General features: G+C 52.9%; 1 protein-coding gene across 1 annotated transcript in view; it reads right to left on the bottom strand.

Annotated features, from left to right (window-relative positions):
* Nucleotides 1–16,064, bottom strand: part of LOC111143844 (myosin IXB) — a 65,948-nt gene that overhangs the window by 26,495 nt on the left and 23,389 nt on the right. Inside the window, exons 2-10 of the mRNA XM_022497791.1 lie at nucleotides 14,664–14,758; nucleotides 9,196–9,258; nucleotides 8,655–8,754; nucleotides 8,273–8,373; nucleotides 6,450–6,579; nucleotides 4,904–4,993; nucleotides 3,314–3,430; nucleotides 2,836–2,970; nucleotides 1,517–1,638 (exon numbers count right to left, since the gene is read on the bottom strand). Of these exons, the coding sequence (XP_022353499.1) occupies nucleotides 1,517–1,638; nucleotides 2,836–2,970; nucleotides 3,314–3,430; nucleotides 4,904–4,993; nucleotides 6,450–6,579; nucleotides 8,273–8,373; nucleotides 8,655–8,754; nucleotides 9,196–9,258; nucleotides 14,664–14,758 (953 nt within the window). The remainder of the gene's footprint in view (nucleotides 1–1,516; nucleotides 1,639–2,835; nucleotides 2,971–3,313; nucleotides 3,431–4,903; nucleotides 4,994–6,449; nucleotides 6,580–8,272; nucleotides 8,374–8,654; nucleotides 8,755–9,195; nucleotides 9,259–14,663; nucleotides 14,759–16,064) is intronic.

Below are 16,064 nucleotides of genomic sequence, written 5' to 3'. Positions count from 1 at the left end.
CCCTTGCTCCCGTTATAGGGAGAGGCCGGGGGAGGGGGCGGTGAGGGCAGAATAAGAGACCCGTTGTACCTGGCTATTTCTGCCTCCCAGGAAGGAAATGGCTGTAGTTGGCTTTGGCACGCCCTGCCTCTGCCCGGCCTCACCGCAAACATGGGCTGAGCAGTGTGCCTGGGATGCCCAAGGCCAGGCTCCACAGCTTACTGAGGAGGAGATGGTGGCGAGGAGAATCTTAGCTAGGAAGCACATTGTGTTTCCAGGGCTGGGGAATGGGTGTGGTGTGAGGAATCTGCTCACTCATCGTTGGGATAAATGCTATTTTAATGTACTATTTTAGAAAATCCAGATCAATGCAAAAAAAAGAAAAAAAATCCACGATAAACAAAAATAGCAAGATTTTAAACAGAGACAGATCCAACCCTGCTTGGCCTGGCCCTGCCTCACAGTCCCCCTCCGGATCCAGCTCTGGGTTTCCTGGGAGTATGGTTCAGCCCTTCCTAGCATCCTGCCTGTTCTCTTATCTGAACATTCTCTACCTGGATCCCAGCTATGAAGGGATGTGTCTGTCCCCTGTCCCAAGTGGGGCCTGGGTCTTAGGCAGGAGATGAGCCAGACTCAACCAAGCCCCACAGGGACTGCCGAAGCAGACAAGGGGCCGATAAAAAGTTGTCGACAGAAAGCTGTGTCTGCATCTCGACCCTGGGAACCTGGGAAAGTGACCTGATTCAGAAATGGGGTCTTTCCGAATGTCATTAGTTCAGATGAGGTCATAGGGGAGGCATTCACCCACTGGACTGGAATCTTTGGGAGAGACGGAGACAGGAAGAGTGATGTAACCATGGAGGCAGAGACCCGGTGACACAGCCACAAGCCATGGAATGCTGGTGGGGTGGGGGCGTGCCCAGGAGCTGGAAGAGGCGAAGAAGGACCACCCCCTAGAGCCTCTGGAGGGGGTGCAACTCGCTCATGCCTGGATTTCAGCCCAGTGATACTGACTTTGCACGTATGGCCTCCAAGACGGTGAGAGAACGCACCTATCATTTGAAGTTGCCTGTGCTCCGCGGTCATTGACGGGGCCGCAGGAAACAAATGCAGGGAGTGAATTTCAGTGACCGCGCCTGGGTGACCAGCGTGGGGCACCTCATCCATACCCATCCCAGGCTTCGTGGTGTCCTCTGGACGAGGGGTGCCAGGCTCAACGGTCAGTCCTGCACCTGGGGCCCCAATCCGCTGCCCTTTGCAAGGATGAGCCAACCTGGGGCCCAGTTTCTGGACTCAGGCCCCGTGTGTCCCTTTCTTAACGACTCCCAGGCCTGCGTGTTTCAGAGTCGAGTCACCGCACGTGTTAATATTTCCATGATAAATGCTACGTGCGTGAGGTCAGGATTTGTGGCCAAATGAGTGTGACTAACTCAGAGGTTCTTGGGGATGGTGCAGATTCAGGGTGAGGCCCCAGGGGCTGGGGCACCAGGTTTGTGGGGACAGGGGTGGGGGCGGGCACTGGGCCGTGGACACTCACTTGCTCTCTTCGTCCAGCAGATAGAAGAGCCCGGTGGGCTTCTTGCTGATGAGATGGATGCAGCCGACGTTATCAGTGTAGTCAATGTTGTGCCACGAGATCCCTTCGCTCTGGTACTCTTCCTGCAGGATTTGAGGGTTTAGCGGATAACCTCACTACCCTGTGGCTATGGTAACGCTTACACAGCATGCATTGTATATGAATATATTTACGTACGCACGTACGTATTTGTATGTACAGGACACATATTGCTATATCAATGGAAATATATTCATAGTTATATAAAATTACCGATAACAAGAAAAAATTATTAATAACAACAAAACAACATCAAACATACAAGATGCTTAAAATCACACTTAACATGTCCCAGGGGGCCAGCAACTTTTCTCTGCAAAGGGCCAGATGGTAAATACATTAAGCTTTCTGAGCTAGGTGGTATTTTGTCAAGATTCGGCTCCAGCAGCGTGGAGGCCACCGATGAGATACAGATAAGTGGGCGTGGCCACGTGCCAATAAAGATTTAAGAAAACAGGTCGTGGGGCCAGCCTGGACCTGTGAGCAGCCATTTGCCACCCCTGCTCTGGAACCTCAGTGTCCAATAATGTGATATGAGGCCATGTAGTGCGAGTGACCTACGTGACTTGGAATTTTCTAATAATTACAGTTAAAAGGTAAAAAGAAACAGGTGAAATTAACTTTAATAATATACTTAGTTTCACCCAATATACCCAAACCATGATCGTGTCAACATGTGATCAATGTAAAAATGATCAGTGAGGCATTTTATATTTTTTCTTTTGCACGATGTGTCGGTCATCAGCCGCGTTTCACTACTGCCGCACAACTCAAGGCGGACCAGCCACGTTTCAAGGGCTCAATAGCCGGAGGAAAGTTTTATAGTAAAATCAGCTAAATTATTTATATAAGCCCATCATTTTTTCTTTTTCCCCCTGTCCAGATCGCCAATGTGAAGGTAACACCTGGGTAAAGACGGGTGACTGCAGTATGAGGAGACATGGCAGACAGATTATCCAAAGTGTTGACCAAAGCAAATCCTTACATGGCCTCTCTAGTTCTCTCCCATTGGATGGATTTTCACATCTGAGCAGAAAGAAGGTACAAAACTGACCCATGGACAAAAATGCCCCCAGTGTCTACCTCATCCAAGGGTGGGCCGGGTTTTCCCAAACTTTCTCTTCTGTAGAGAAAGATTCCGAGGCTGGTTCACCGGCAAACCGGGCCCCGAGGGAGTTCCCGGTTCCGGCTCATTCCGTCCCCCCTTGGGCTGCCTCAGCAACAAGATCGCATTTCCTGACCTGTTCTAGTTTGAAAATGTGCTGGTTGAAATAATACTGAAGCTGCTCATTGGCATAGTTGATGCAGAACTGCTCGAAACTGTTCCTCTCGAAGTCTTCAAATCCGAATATGTCGAGGACCCCGATGGACAAGCACTGGGAAGACAGAAAACAGTCATTACCTGTTCCTTCCGAACAGGTGGACACGACCTGTTTGGTTATGCGGGCTCTGCACTCGCCTGAGCGCTCTGTTGTTGCTGCCTTGGAATCTGTAATATGCGAACAAGGCACCGTGTGTTCACAGGCACTGGGTCCTGAGAATGGCACCCCATCCCGTCCCGTGGGCCTGCCCCTTGGAGCAACTGGCCCATCGCGGGATGCCAAGCCATGCCACCTTGGCCCCTGACATCCCAGGCCATCTGCCGAGGGTGTGTGACACCCAAGGGCCTGGCCGTCCCCAGCTCTGCTTGGCGGAGCAGGCAGGGGCGCGGGCTCTCACCGAGACGGACTCTTCCATGTCTTTTTTGTTGAGGAGGGCGTGGTTGATCCGCAGCACGATCCAGTCGAACAGAGCGCTGTACAGGGACTTGGCCATGGAGTCGCGGGCGGTGATAGCCTGCGGGCACACGGCAGGGAGTGTCACACCTCGTTGTGGGCCGCGTGCTGCACCACCCAGAGGTCTGCACTCATGGGGAGATCAAGGCTGTGACTCTGAAGAACGCCCTACTCCCCGGACACACCCCCTCTCGCTCTGCACCTTACCCCTGCACAGCGGAGCACCAACTACAAAGCCGGGACCCGGCAGCCTAACGCTCAGCGAAGCCGCTCTCACGAGCCAACCCACTGCCCCGAGCAAGCTGGGGAACTGCTGAGGACGGAACACAGTCTCAGGGAGGTCACCGGGCCCGGCTGTGGGGGAGAACAAGCCCTGAGGTCGACCTGGGTGGGAAGCCAGGTCCCTTGCAGTTCTGGGAGCATCGTGGAGATGCCATCGTATGTATTGAAAGCAGTAATAGCTTTTAAATTAGGGGAAAAAAAAAAAAGGCTTAGCGAGGTGTAATTTACATACAAGAAACTGTTTCTCTTTCTGTACTCAGATCTGACTTGTGACAGATGTGCTTGGCTGCAATTAAGATCTAGAACACATGTCCCGGTTTTGCCTTTCCCAGGAGGTTGTGGAAACGGGGCCCCGAGGGATACAGGGCCCCACACCTGGTATCTGTCCGTCAGCGTCGTGCCCCTCAGGGGCAGCCACGCTGCTGGGGGTTCAGGTGGTCCTGTAACAACTTTTATAGAATGTTTCAGGGGGCCTTTGCCTGTAGGGGCTCAGAACATCCCCGGTGCCGGTGGGAGATGCCCAAGCAGCTTCTACCACCAGCTAAAAGTCCCTGCCGTGGCTCGGGGTTTTCCTGTGGCCAGCCAGGCTGTGAGGCCCACTGCTCTTCAGATGTAAAAATGCAAAAAAAAAAAACCCATCACAAGGAAAACATCCTGGCTGGGGCAAAGGCGGGAGAGCAGATCCCTATCAAGATTCAGGGACGCATTTAATGGTTGTAAAGGTCATGCTCTAGCCTGGGGGCAGGGTGGGGGGCAGCGGGAGGTCAACCAACTTTAAAGGCCAGAAGGTCAGTATGTTCAGCTGGGAAGGCCACATGGTCCCTGTAGTGATCACTTGGTTCCGCCCGTAAAGTAGCAAAGCAGCATGTTTAAAAAAAAAAAAAAAAAAAAAGGGTGTGTGTGTGTGTGTGTGTGTGTGTGTGTGTGGCTATGCCAATACCAATAAAACTTTATTTACAAAAGCAGGCAGTGAGCTGGATTTGGGCTGTGGTTGCAGGTGGCTGTCCCCAGCTAGTGAGAACCGGCATGGAAACACCGAGCAGAACGTGGGTGGTCTGAGTTCTGGCCCTAGGGCTGACGTGTACCGCAGAAGCTGCTCTGAGCCGTGCGTGAGCTCATAAGAGAAGCAGAGCCACTGTTACGGCTCTTTAAAGACACGGAAAAGGCTCTCCAGGCCTGTAGTTCCCAGAGACCCCATCCCAACTTGTGGTTTGCGGCCTGGCCGCCTGCGGAAGCCCAGGACGGCGCTCACCTCGCTGAGACTGTAGGGAAGGATGAGTTTGTCATTGGCTGTCACCGTTTTTCTCTTGGTTAGGACCTCCACCAAGATTTCTCGCTTCACCTGCAAGGTCAAGGAGGGAGAGGAGGGTCGTTAGGCGGGTCCTCACGTCCCTGAGGTAAGGCCGGAAGCCCGAGGAAGGTAGGAGGAGGACCTCCAGCAGCCGCCCCGGAAAGGGGGCTCCAAGCCCACCCCGTCATGTGCGCTATGCTGTGTGCTTCTGACTATGCTCATAGCTCGGTCGATGGCCCTGGGAGGATGGTCACACAGGCCTGGCGAGGGGTGGGGAGGAGGTCCCTGTGGGTCCGTGTGCTGCCTGGCAACCGGCATTCACAGATGTCGCTGTTGGAGTGGGTGTTCCTGGCCTGTTCCCTCCTGACCGCTGAGCCCCCACCACAAGCCGGAGGCAGTGAGAGCAGGGGCAGGGAAAGCTGCCCCCATCTCCTGGCAGGCCTGCTCACTCATCCCCGTGAACACAAAAGAGGAGGAATCCTGCACGCAGACACGAGCCACAGGTGGGAGGCACACTTAGAAAACAGAAAGACAAAGGCAGGACTTCTCTGGTCTGGCACCACGGACGCTCGGGGCCAGGTCGTTCCTGGCTGCAGGGAAGCCATGTTGGGCATTAAATGGCGTGAAGCAGCATCCCTAGCCTCACCCCCTAGAGGACAGCAGCTCCTCTGAGTTGTGACCACCCTCCAGGGCCTCAGACACCGCCCAGTGCCCCCTGGGGGTTGACAAGGGCTGGTGGACAAGGGGATGGCAGGTCCAATGAGCGCATGACCTCACTGATCCAAGTCTGGGTTCGAAGGGCCTTTCCCATGAGGGGCGGAGTGGGGAGACAGTCGTCCTTCAGAAAGGAGGAAGGGATGGGATGCCTTGAGGGCATTACGCTAAGTGAAAGAGGTCACACAGAGTAAAATACCGTATGCTCTCACTGGTATGGGGAATCTAAAAAAACAAAACAAAACAAAAAACCCTCCCAAAACCCCCCAAAGTAAACCAAGCTGATACAGAAAGCAGATTGGCGGCTGCCACAGGCAGGGGTGGGTGGGCAAACTCGGTAATAAAGAGGGTCAGAAGGAACAGACTTCTAGTTGTAAAAGAAAAAGGTCCCGTAAACGTAATGTTCAGCGTGGGGACTTCGGTTCCGGATAACCCGTGGCATAATTGCAAGTCGCTAAAAGAGAAGATCATCCAAGTTCTCTTTGCTAGAAAAAACTGATTCTGGAACCATGTGTGGTGACATGTTAACAGGGCTTACTGTGGTCATCATTTTGCAATACAGACCAACACCCGATCTTTCTGCCGTAACGCTGAAACTAACATAAGGCTGTGTGACGATTATACCTCAATTTAAAAAAAAAAAGAGAGAGAAAAAGAGAACCATGGAAGAGGTGTTGCACAGATTGTGGGGAGGAAGCAGGCAGAGACGCCCCGGTTTATAGAAGCGCGGCCCATGCAGGAAGGAAGTTCTGGGTGCTCGCTAGCCACTGTGGTCGAGGGCAGGAAGGTGTACCTTCAGGAGCTGGGACAGCGTGTCCAGCACCTCAGGGGGCCCGACCTCCAGACCTTCGTCTCGGCCCGTGGCTCTCTTCTTGTACGTGACGTTGCCCAGGTACAGGATGGCTGAGAGGACGGAAAAAATCCTGGGAGAGCAAAAGGATCCTAGGTTGGGGGTGGTTTCCAAAGTCGTAAGACGACAGATGCTTCCAGCCACCTGGGCTGAATTCATACAAGCAGCCAAGACCAGTCAGACATCTGAAGTTTCAAAAAGGTCCAATCTCACTGCTGGGGACCATTGTGGAATGTGACTTTGTAGACAGATGGCTCTCCTGGGTGTTCTGTGGGGTTTTTTTTGCGGGGGGTGGGTGTGGGGGTGCTTAAAATTTTTCTTATGGAAGCCTAACATGCATGAAAAAAAATGCAAAAAACCCCAACGCATCATGCATAAAAAACAGGCCAAAAAAAGCCAACAATTCTTATGTGTAGAGTTCGATGAGCTATCAGAAAACATACACCTCCCTGTAAGGAGCGGAACCCACTCACCTAACACAAAGGAAGAACTACCCTCACATCCTAACGCTGTCCGTGAACTTGGTGTCAGTGAAATCCTATGGCCTTGTATCAGGCCTGTCCCCCCGGAAGATTGTGATGTGGGGGTGCTCTGCTGTTCCTGCGGGTTGTCCTGGCTTGGTCACACTCAGTGCTGCAACCCAGCATTTCTTAGCCTCAGCCCTGCGGACTCGTGGGGCTGGATCATTCTTTGCTGTGGAGGGCTGTCCTGTCCACTATGGGACGCTGAGCCACATCCCTGGCCCGCCCAGCAGGTGCCAGCAGCTGCGTCCCTCTCTGCTTTCCCCTACGCAGCGTGATCACCAGAAATGTGTCTGGACAGAGTCAGACAGAGTAAAACAGCCAGCTGTCCTGTGGGGGGCAGAAGTGACTCCCACTGAGTGCCACTGCCCTGTGTGGAGTCCAGGGAGCGGCACTTGAGGGCCCATTACTGGACAGCCTCAGAGCTAAGAATGTTCTTCAGTTTTTTCAGGGGTGGGGGTGCTTAAAAAAAGTAAACACAGAGGAGAACAACAGTGACCGTCTGGCCCCCAGAACTGAAAACTGGACTCTGTGGCTCTTTGCAGAAAGTCTGGCCAGCGCGGCACGAAACACAGCTGTCTGTTTAGTTATTTAATTACCACCAGTGAGCATTTGTGTCTGTGTGTGTTGGTGGGGGGTTCCTAACTTTTTGGTGGTTAATAACAGGGCTGCCACGTGCATATCTTCAAGTCCGCACGTGCAAGACTGGCATCGGGCAGACGCAGCTCTTGCAGAAACCGCAAACGGTTTTCTGAAGGGGCTGGCCCGATCTGTGGCCTCTGAGAAGCGCCCAGCCGTTCCCACTGGGCAATGCCGAACAGCAGGCAGGTGTGGCGAGAACCTGTGCGGCTTTCCAAAAAATTTTTTCGAAATTTTAACTGCGGCTAAGATACACATCATGTAAAATTTACCATCGTAACCCTTTTTCTGTGTGAAGTCCGTCTACACTGTTGGGCAAAAGCCCCATGGTTTGACAGCTCCCAGTGACTAACGACTAATGTCCCTTTTCATGAGATCATGGTCATCGGGCTGCCCTCCTTTAGTGTCTTAGCTCCTGCCGGGGTGTCTGTCAGCTCTCTGAGAGGGGCCTTAAATTAGAGTCTAAGATGTGTGTGTGTGTGTGTGTGCGCGCGCGCGCGCACGGTGGTGGGGAGGCAGTCCGCACACTGAGCAGGTGGGATGTGCGCGGCGGTGGGGAGGCGGTCCACGCACTGAGACGGTGGGATGGCCGGCCCGGCCACTTACTGCTTCTTGGTGGCAGGGAGGAAGCCCACCATCTCCATGGCCTGCTTGAGTCTCTCAAAGTCATGCTTTAGGTCTTCTCCATCTTCGATCTTCAAGTTATGCTGAAAAACAGAGTCGGTGGCACTCTGGGTACTTCTGGGCCAAAGAGGGCGGCGTGCAAGAGTGATCCTGGCTGGGACCGCTGGGGCAGGGCTCAGGACACCGGGGGGGGGGGGGGGGGGGGGATGAATGGGCCTCTTTATGCCTCCTCCTCTGGGCCTCCTTGGAGTCGGTTTGGGGGCCGGAGAGGGCCCAGGCAGACAGCCTCTGACCTCCCGGCGGCGCATAAACAGCCCGTGGGGAACAGAGGCGGCGTTTGTGGCCAGGGCGCGGGGCTGTTTACCTGGTTGAGGTAGAAATAATCTTCAGGCTGCTTGAGCTGAAATTCCTGACGCTCTTCCTCGCTGACACCAAGTAACAAATAATAAAACACGTGGTAGTTCCTGTGGGGCAAAGTGAGGAGAAAAAAAAATTCATTTTTGGAGGCCAGGCCACAACTCCTCTTTAAACCACTGCTAATTTTGCTGTGGGGACCACAGCAGCGGGGGAAAAAAAGCACCTCAAATATGTACCAGTTTGAGATAATAAGTCGATTCTTACTATGTCTTAAAAAGAAAACTAAACCGTGAGCTTCTCCTGTGAGTAGATGTAAGCAGGCGGGACTGTGGGGGAGGGTGGGGTGGGGGGTACTAACTCCGGGTAAAAGTCAGGGGTAGGCACAAAAATAAGCTTAAAAAAGGTGGCTTCAGAGTTATGAGCCCAAAACGTGCAGCCCCAGAGCAGCCTCGGTCCTGCCACTGGCTCCTGCAGGCCCAAAACACCTGTTCTCTGCTTTGTGGGGAAGAAGGCACGTGCGGTGGGTCACCGAGGAAGCGTCCTCCTACCTCTCGTCCTTCTCTTGAGAGACCAGGCGGGACTTTTCAAGCAGGTATTTTTCGACAACAGCCCTGTCATTAAAAGGAAGATGAAGGAACGAGATATTAATATTTTGATCAGAGTTTTCTAGAAGAACTGGAGTCATTTGTTACCGTAACAAAGCCTGGTGTAGACTGACTTCCTTTGACGCAAGGTCAACTCAGGTACCTAAATCACCTTTAGAAACACAATCACCCCCGGGCGCCTGGGGGGCTGAGTTGGTTAAGCATCTGCCTTCAGCTCAGGTCAGGATCCCAGGGTCCTGCGATTGAGCCTCGTATCAGGGTCCCTGCTCTAGGAAGGGAGTCTGGGTCTCCCTCTGCCTCTGCCCCTGGCCCTACCTCCTGCTCGGGCTCTCTCTCACACTCTCTGTCTCAAATAAATACATAAAATCTCAAAAAAACTCAAAAAAACAAAACAACAACAGCAACAACAACAAAAACCAATCATCCTAATGTTGCGAATATAATCAAAGTCCCGTAAATATAACTACCCTAAAAATCACCCTAAGTGTTGCCTTATCCTATGACTGCTGTCCATAAAAATAAGGAACCTGGTTGGCCACTTCTGCTCCCCAGACCAGATGCAGGCTGATCACTGCTCGGAAAGCTCCAGGAGCATCCTGGGGGAATCCCGTCAGGCGGCGGGAACTAGAGCGATTATACCCACGTGTTCATGGACAATACAGGTAGGCAGCCCCCTACCACCTCCTCAGCAATTAAATGCTTCTCCTGTTAAAAATCTAACTGTAAGGGGCGCCTGGGTGGCTCAGTTGGTTAAGCCACTGCCTTAGGCCCAGGTTATGATCTTAGAGTCCTGGGATCGAGTTCCACATTGGGCTCCCTGCTCTACAGGCAGCCTGCTTCTCCCTCTCCCTCTGCCTCTCCCCCTGCTTGTGCTCTCTCTTTCTGTCAAATAAATAAAATCTTTAAAAAAAAATCTAAATATAAAAAAACAGATTCATTTTCATTTTTTTTTTTTTTTTTTACAGCTTCGTTATTGATACAAGCCACACACACTTAAAGTGCGCAACGTGGGAAGACTTGACTGGGTCGTTTCCCATTTTGTTCCATCAGTGGTCATGGACATAAACTAGAAGCGTGTGAACCGATGAGTTGTGACACAAGCGGACACCTGTGTGCCCACCACCATGACCCAGTTTCCTGGGCCCTTGGTCACCCATCCCCGCCTCCCATCCCCGAGTGGCCACTGATCAGCCCCACTGTAGATCAGTTTGCACTGTCTAGAATTTTAAGGAAATAGAGCCCTGCGGTATATATACTGTGTATCTGCCTTGTCACTCAGCCATGTCGTCGCATGCAGCAGAACTCTGTTCCTTCTCGTGGCTGGACACGGCACACTGTATTTACCCCTTCATTCCTGGTGGATGTTTGATGGGCAGGGGTCCATAGGCTTGTGGGCTCTGGGCCAGGGGCCAGGGACCTCTACAGCCACGCTCCCAATGCTGGCAGTACTAATGGTGACTAGAAGGCATCTGGTGCCTTCTCAGCACTGTTCTGTAGGGATTAAATGTCCCGAATCCTTCCACGCTGGGGGTGGGCACTGTGGCTCCCATTGAAAGGTGAGATACTGAAAATTAAAGAGGCCACCTGCTGCGTGGGACTGCTTGGGAGGGAAGTGGCCCGGCGGGGACCCGGCCCTGCTCCCTCAACACTCTCTGGGGCCGGAGGGGCTGGTCTTTCATGGGTTCCACCATCACCAAGTGTAGGAGTTGGATGGCTCTGCAGGCCACCCTCATTTGAGCCCATCCTGTTTTACAGGAGGGGCACACGGTGCCTGACAGGGGGGCAGGCCTGGGGGACAGCGTTGGGCCCCTGGTCTGCGGCTTGCTGGATGCAAGCCGTCCCAGAGGGGACGGCAGTCTCCTGTCTACAGCCTTGCCTGGGACACATGCACATAAGACAGGCATGGGCGGGTGTCCATGGACTCGGCCCGTGTCCTCTCTTCTTCCAAACCCTTGTGTTTTTTTCTATCCCTTCCCCCTGCTAGGAGCTATTTTAGTTATTGGTGGTTTGTTCTCTTAGGGAGGGAGGCCACATCTGGTTCTAGAATCAGACTCTTGTTGGAATTTCCACCTGTGGCCAATTCCCTGTGCTGTGTCGGCGGAGGCGGGTGGGGGGAGGACGGACAGTGCCCCTTACTGGCATCGAGCTGCCATTTGTCGATGACAGCCCCTTCCTTTCCCTGATCATTTTTAAGGCCCTGGCCCCTACCAGGGTTCATAGGGGGCCAGGGATCTTCCAGCACGGAGCCACTGAACCCACAGGAAGACGAGGCCTTGCAGATTGGGGAACTGGAGGAAGGCTTGGACTGCCCCTGACCCTTGGCCTCCACAGGAAATGGCACTGAGAAGTGTCACCTCCCCAAAAGCAGAACCGGGTCTGGGCCTGCTCTTCCCCAGCTGGCCGTGGCCACTCCTTGGACAGGAAGTACACCTCTTCCTCGGAGCGTGGGCAGGCCACGGTCACGGGCTGAGGTGGAACTTCCTTTCCTGAATCTGAGGCCACAGAGAGAGGTCTTTCAAAAGCTGGTCTAGAAGACTCAGCCAGCCACGGCCTCTGGCCCAGAGCTTGACGGGGGTGGGCTGCAGCCAGTAGAACGGGCTGTACCAGACAGCTGAAAGCCGGGGTCACACGGTGGCCCCTGGAAGATGTGAGATGTGAGAGTGGCCCCCAGAAGGGTCTTGGAGATGTAATTAAGGGAAGGCACATGGAGATATGGGAGATATGACCATCCTCCATGATCAGGGTGGACCCCAAATCCCAGGGCAAAGTCCTAAAAAGTAGAAGAGAACAGTGAGACATAGAGGAGAAGACCACGTGATGCGGGGGGATATGGCCACAAGCCAAGGAAGGCCTGGGGTTGCCAGAAGCCGCAGGAGGGCATGAAGAATCCTGTCTTGGAGCCTCCAGGAGGCGGGGGGGGGGGGGGGGGGGGGGGGGGGGGAAGCACTGTCCCGCCTAAGTCCTGATTTCAGGCTTCCAAACTCCAGCGCTGTGAGACAATAAGGTTCTGTTGTTCTGAGCACCCCGGGTTGCGGCACTTTGTTCTGGCAGCCCTGGGACACCAAACAGAGACCACACAGAGGAGTGAACGGGGAGCAAAGGCTCCTGTGTCTGGCCCCTGGCTGCAGAGCCAGCTGGGACCCAGGAAGATACAAGGCAGCCTTCTGGCATCTCTGTCCCCCTGAGGGAGCCCCTGGAACTGCAGATGGGGTATAAATCTGTGTCGTGTGCCCGACAGGGTACTCTGGGCATCTCCTGCTGGTCAGAGGCCCCGCAACGGGGGTGGGGGAGTAGCCAAGCCCACGCAGGTGCCCAGCAGCACTGAGCTGGGGGGACCACTGGATGGTCTGTGGGGGGTTGAGGGGCTGGAGCAGAACTGCCATTTGTTGAGGGGGGGCGGTCTCTCACCTAGACCACTGCCCACTGGAGCCTCGGCAGTGGGAAAAAGGAATGAGGGTAGAGGCCGAAGGATGTGAGAAAACAACCTTCCTATTTGTGTCTTGAATATAAATTGTCATTTGAAATGATCACCAGTCAGGTTAGATGGACAGAAGAACCAACATACCTTGGACCCAATCCCCAGGCTCTGCCACTTGAGGACTTCTCCTGAAATGCTGGAACCTTCTCTAGGGCTCTACCCTGGTGCTCAGGTCTCCTCCCCATATGGAACAAGAGGGCTGCTCAGAGTATCACTTGGAACCAGTATAAATCCTGCTCCCACCGCACCCTTGCACCAGAATGTTGAGGCAGGGATAAGCCCATCGAGTAAGCTCAGATTGTGCCAAGATGTCGTTTTTTTGTTTTGTTTTGTTTTTTTACCTTGAAAGAGTTTCATCAGCTCATAAGACCTTCGCATATTAAAAAAAAAAAATACCAAAACATTATGCAGTATTAAATCACAATTACAGGGGCGTCTGGGTGGCTCAGTGGGTTAAGCCTCTGCCTTCGGCTTGGGTAATGATCTCGGGGTCCTGGGATTGAGCCCTGCATCGGCTCTCTGCTCAGCAGGGAGCCTGCTTCCTCCTCTCTCTGCCTGACTCTCTGCCTACTTGTGATCTCTGTCTGTCAAATAAATAAATAAAAATCTTTAAAAAAAAAAATCACAATTACATTTTTAACCAGCTGTAATTTCCCAGTATACTTTTAGAAAGAAAAAAAATCCTACGGCACCGAATTCTGAAATGACATTATGACTTAAATATGATGACAAAATAGGTAATTCCTGAGAACAGTAACCCTTCACAAAGCTGCCAGACTTTCGTAAGCACAACCACAGCGCAGAGTAACGAACACAATCTCCATGTTATACGTTTAGTTGAAGTAACTGTGCCTCCACCCAGGGAACTCACATTTGTGGCACAAAATGCTGGTCTGTTGTAACTTTCACCAGACAATGAACTTCACAATCCAGTTACCCACTGTCCATCTCACCCACCTACCCACTCACCCATCTACCTAATCCATTCATCCATCACCCATCCATGAATCCAACAGTCTATAAATTTATCCATCTATGAATTCTCCCATCTAGCAGTAAGTCTAACCAGCCACCCACTCACCCATCCATGAATTTACTCATCTATCTACCCACCCATCCACAAATCCATCAATCTGCCCACCCATCCACCCAGGAATCCATCTTTCTGTCCATCCACTCACCCACCCACCCATACATAAATCCATCCATCCATCCATCCAACCTCCCACCCACCCATAAATCTATCCACCCACCCATCCACCCAACTCATGAATCTACCCATCTACCCACCCACCCACCCACCCACAAATCCATCCAACCATCCATGAATCCACACACCCACCCACCCACAAACCCATCCATTAATCTATCTACCCTCCTTCCCTCTCTCCCATCCTCTCTCCCATCGACCCACCTACCAGCCTTCAGTACTTCCTTGGGCAGCCACCTCGATTTGCTACCCAGCCTTGATTTGCTACCCAGCCTTACTATGCCTTCTCCTGGCTAAAGGGGCACCCGTTTGGCAACTGCCCCAGTCCACATCAACTCTGCCTATGGCATCCCCAGACCCACCAAATTCAAAACCTCGTTAAGACCAAGACATAGCTCAGTGTGTCCTTGCCTGTTTTTGGCAACTCCATCCTGCTAGCACCTTTAGTTCACTGCACTCGCTTTTGGGGCACCTGGGCCCATGCTTGACAACCTGGGGACAGAGGTCCCACCCCTCCCGCCCCTCCACCCCTCCCTTTGACCCACAGCTCAGATCTTCACATCAGTGACTTAAATAAAACCACACTTGCTTCCCCGTACAATTCACACGTATCTGCAGGGCCACAAGTTCCATGCTGAGCTCCCAGGCTGGGCCCTCCTCATAGGGGTGCCCGGGAGCCCAGCCCAATGCCGGTGGCCCACAGTCGGGCGGCTTCCAACTCACCCTCTCACGATGCCACTCTCCAGGTAGTTGACCTGGATAAATTTCCCAAATCGGCTGGAATTGTTGTTGTGGGCCGTTTTGGCATTTCCGAAAGCCTGTGGGGAAGACAAGAACAGGGTTTCAGGGGCGCCTGGGTGGCTCAGTGGGTTAAAGCCTCTGCCTTCAGCTCAGGTCATGATCCCAGGGTCCTGGGATCGAGTCCCGCATCGGGCTCTCTGCTCAGCAGGGTGCCTGCTTCCTCCTCTCTGCCTGCCTCTCTGCCTACTTGTGATCTCTGTCTGTCAAATAAATAAATAAAATCTTTAAAAAAAAAAAAAAAAAAGAACAGGGTTTCAGAGCGTGAGGATGAAATTTCTATGCGCTGCCACCAGAACCTCAGAGGTCCCCTTGGGTGTGAGTCACGGACACTCAATTTGCCCGAAGTCAGCCGGAGGCCCTGATGAGCCACGTGTGTGCCGACACACTTTGTCTCTGTGTTTGGGCTGTGGATTCAGGTTTTGAGTGTCAGACGTGAAGACTGCTTATCAACAGCACTCTTCTGCTACCGTGGTTCAGAGGGTCGACTCTGGCCCATGGGCCAAGTCCAGTCCATTGCTTACTTGTGGATCGTGTGCGAGCCAAGAGTGGTTTTTACATTTGTAAATCGTTCAACACACACACACACACACACACACACACACACACACACACACAAAACAACACACAAGAAGAGTAGTAATTCCTGACATATGAAAATTCTATTCACCTTTCAGTGTCTAGAAACAGTTTTATCGGCCTGTGGCCAGGCCTGTGTGCTCACGGCTCGCCCGCGGCTGCTTTCATGCTCGAGCAGCCGAGTAACGATGCTAGAGACGGTTCTGGCCTGTAAGGCTGAATGTATTTACTGGGTGGCCCTTTCCAGAAGGAGTTTGGTGGACCCTGGGCTGATGCGGGCTGTGGGCCCCAGGAGAAGATGAAGCGGGCTTGGTGGGGAGCAGAAGCAGAGACAGGTCCCTGCCTGGAGGGATCCTGTGATTCTGTGGGAGGACAAGCCAGTTCACTACAAATTTTTTGACTGGGATGAAGCTGGCATCACATAAAATTAACCATTTAAACATCAACAATTCAGTGGCGTTTAATACAGTCACAATGTCGTGTAACCATCACCTCCATCTAGTTCCAGAACATGTCCATCACCCCAAAAGCAGATCCCCCCCATCTCCATTCGCTGTCACTCCCCACACCCCTCCTGCCTTCCCCAGCCCCTGGCAGCCACCAGTCTGCTTTCCGTCACTATGGATCAGTCTGTTCGGGATATATTTTGCCTAAGTGGGAGCATACATTATGTGGCCTTTTGTCTTGCTTCCTTCACTCAGCGGGATGCTTCTGGGGTTCACTCTCATTGTGACATGAATCAGGGCT

The sequence above is a fragment of the Enhydra lutris genome, unplaced genomic scaffold (genome assembly GCF_002288905.1).
Source record: "Enhydra lutris kenyoni isolate GAN:26980312 unplaced genomic scaffold, ASM228890v2 scaffoldscaffold10, whole genome shotgun sequence".
NCBI lineage: Eukaryota > Metazoa > Chordata > Mammalia > Carnivora > Mustelidae > Enhydra > Enhydra lutris.
The sequence above is the reverse complement of the archived record's forward strand: the minus strand, read 5'-3'. Positions and strand labels throughout refer to the sequence as shown.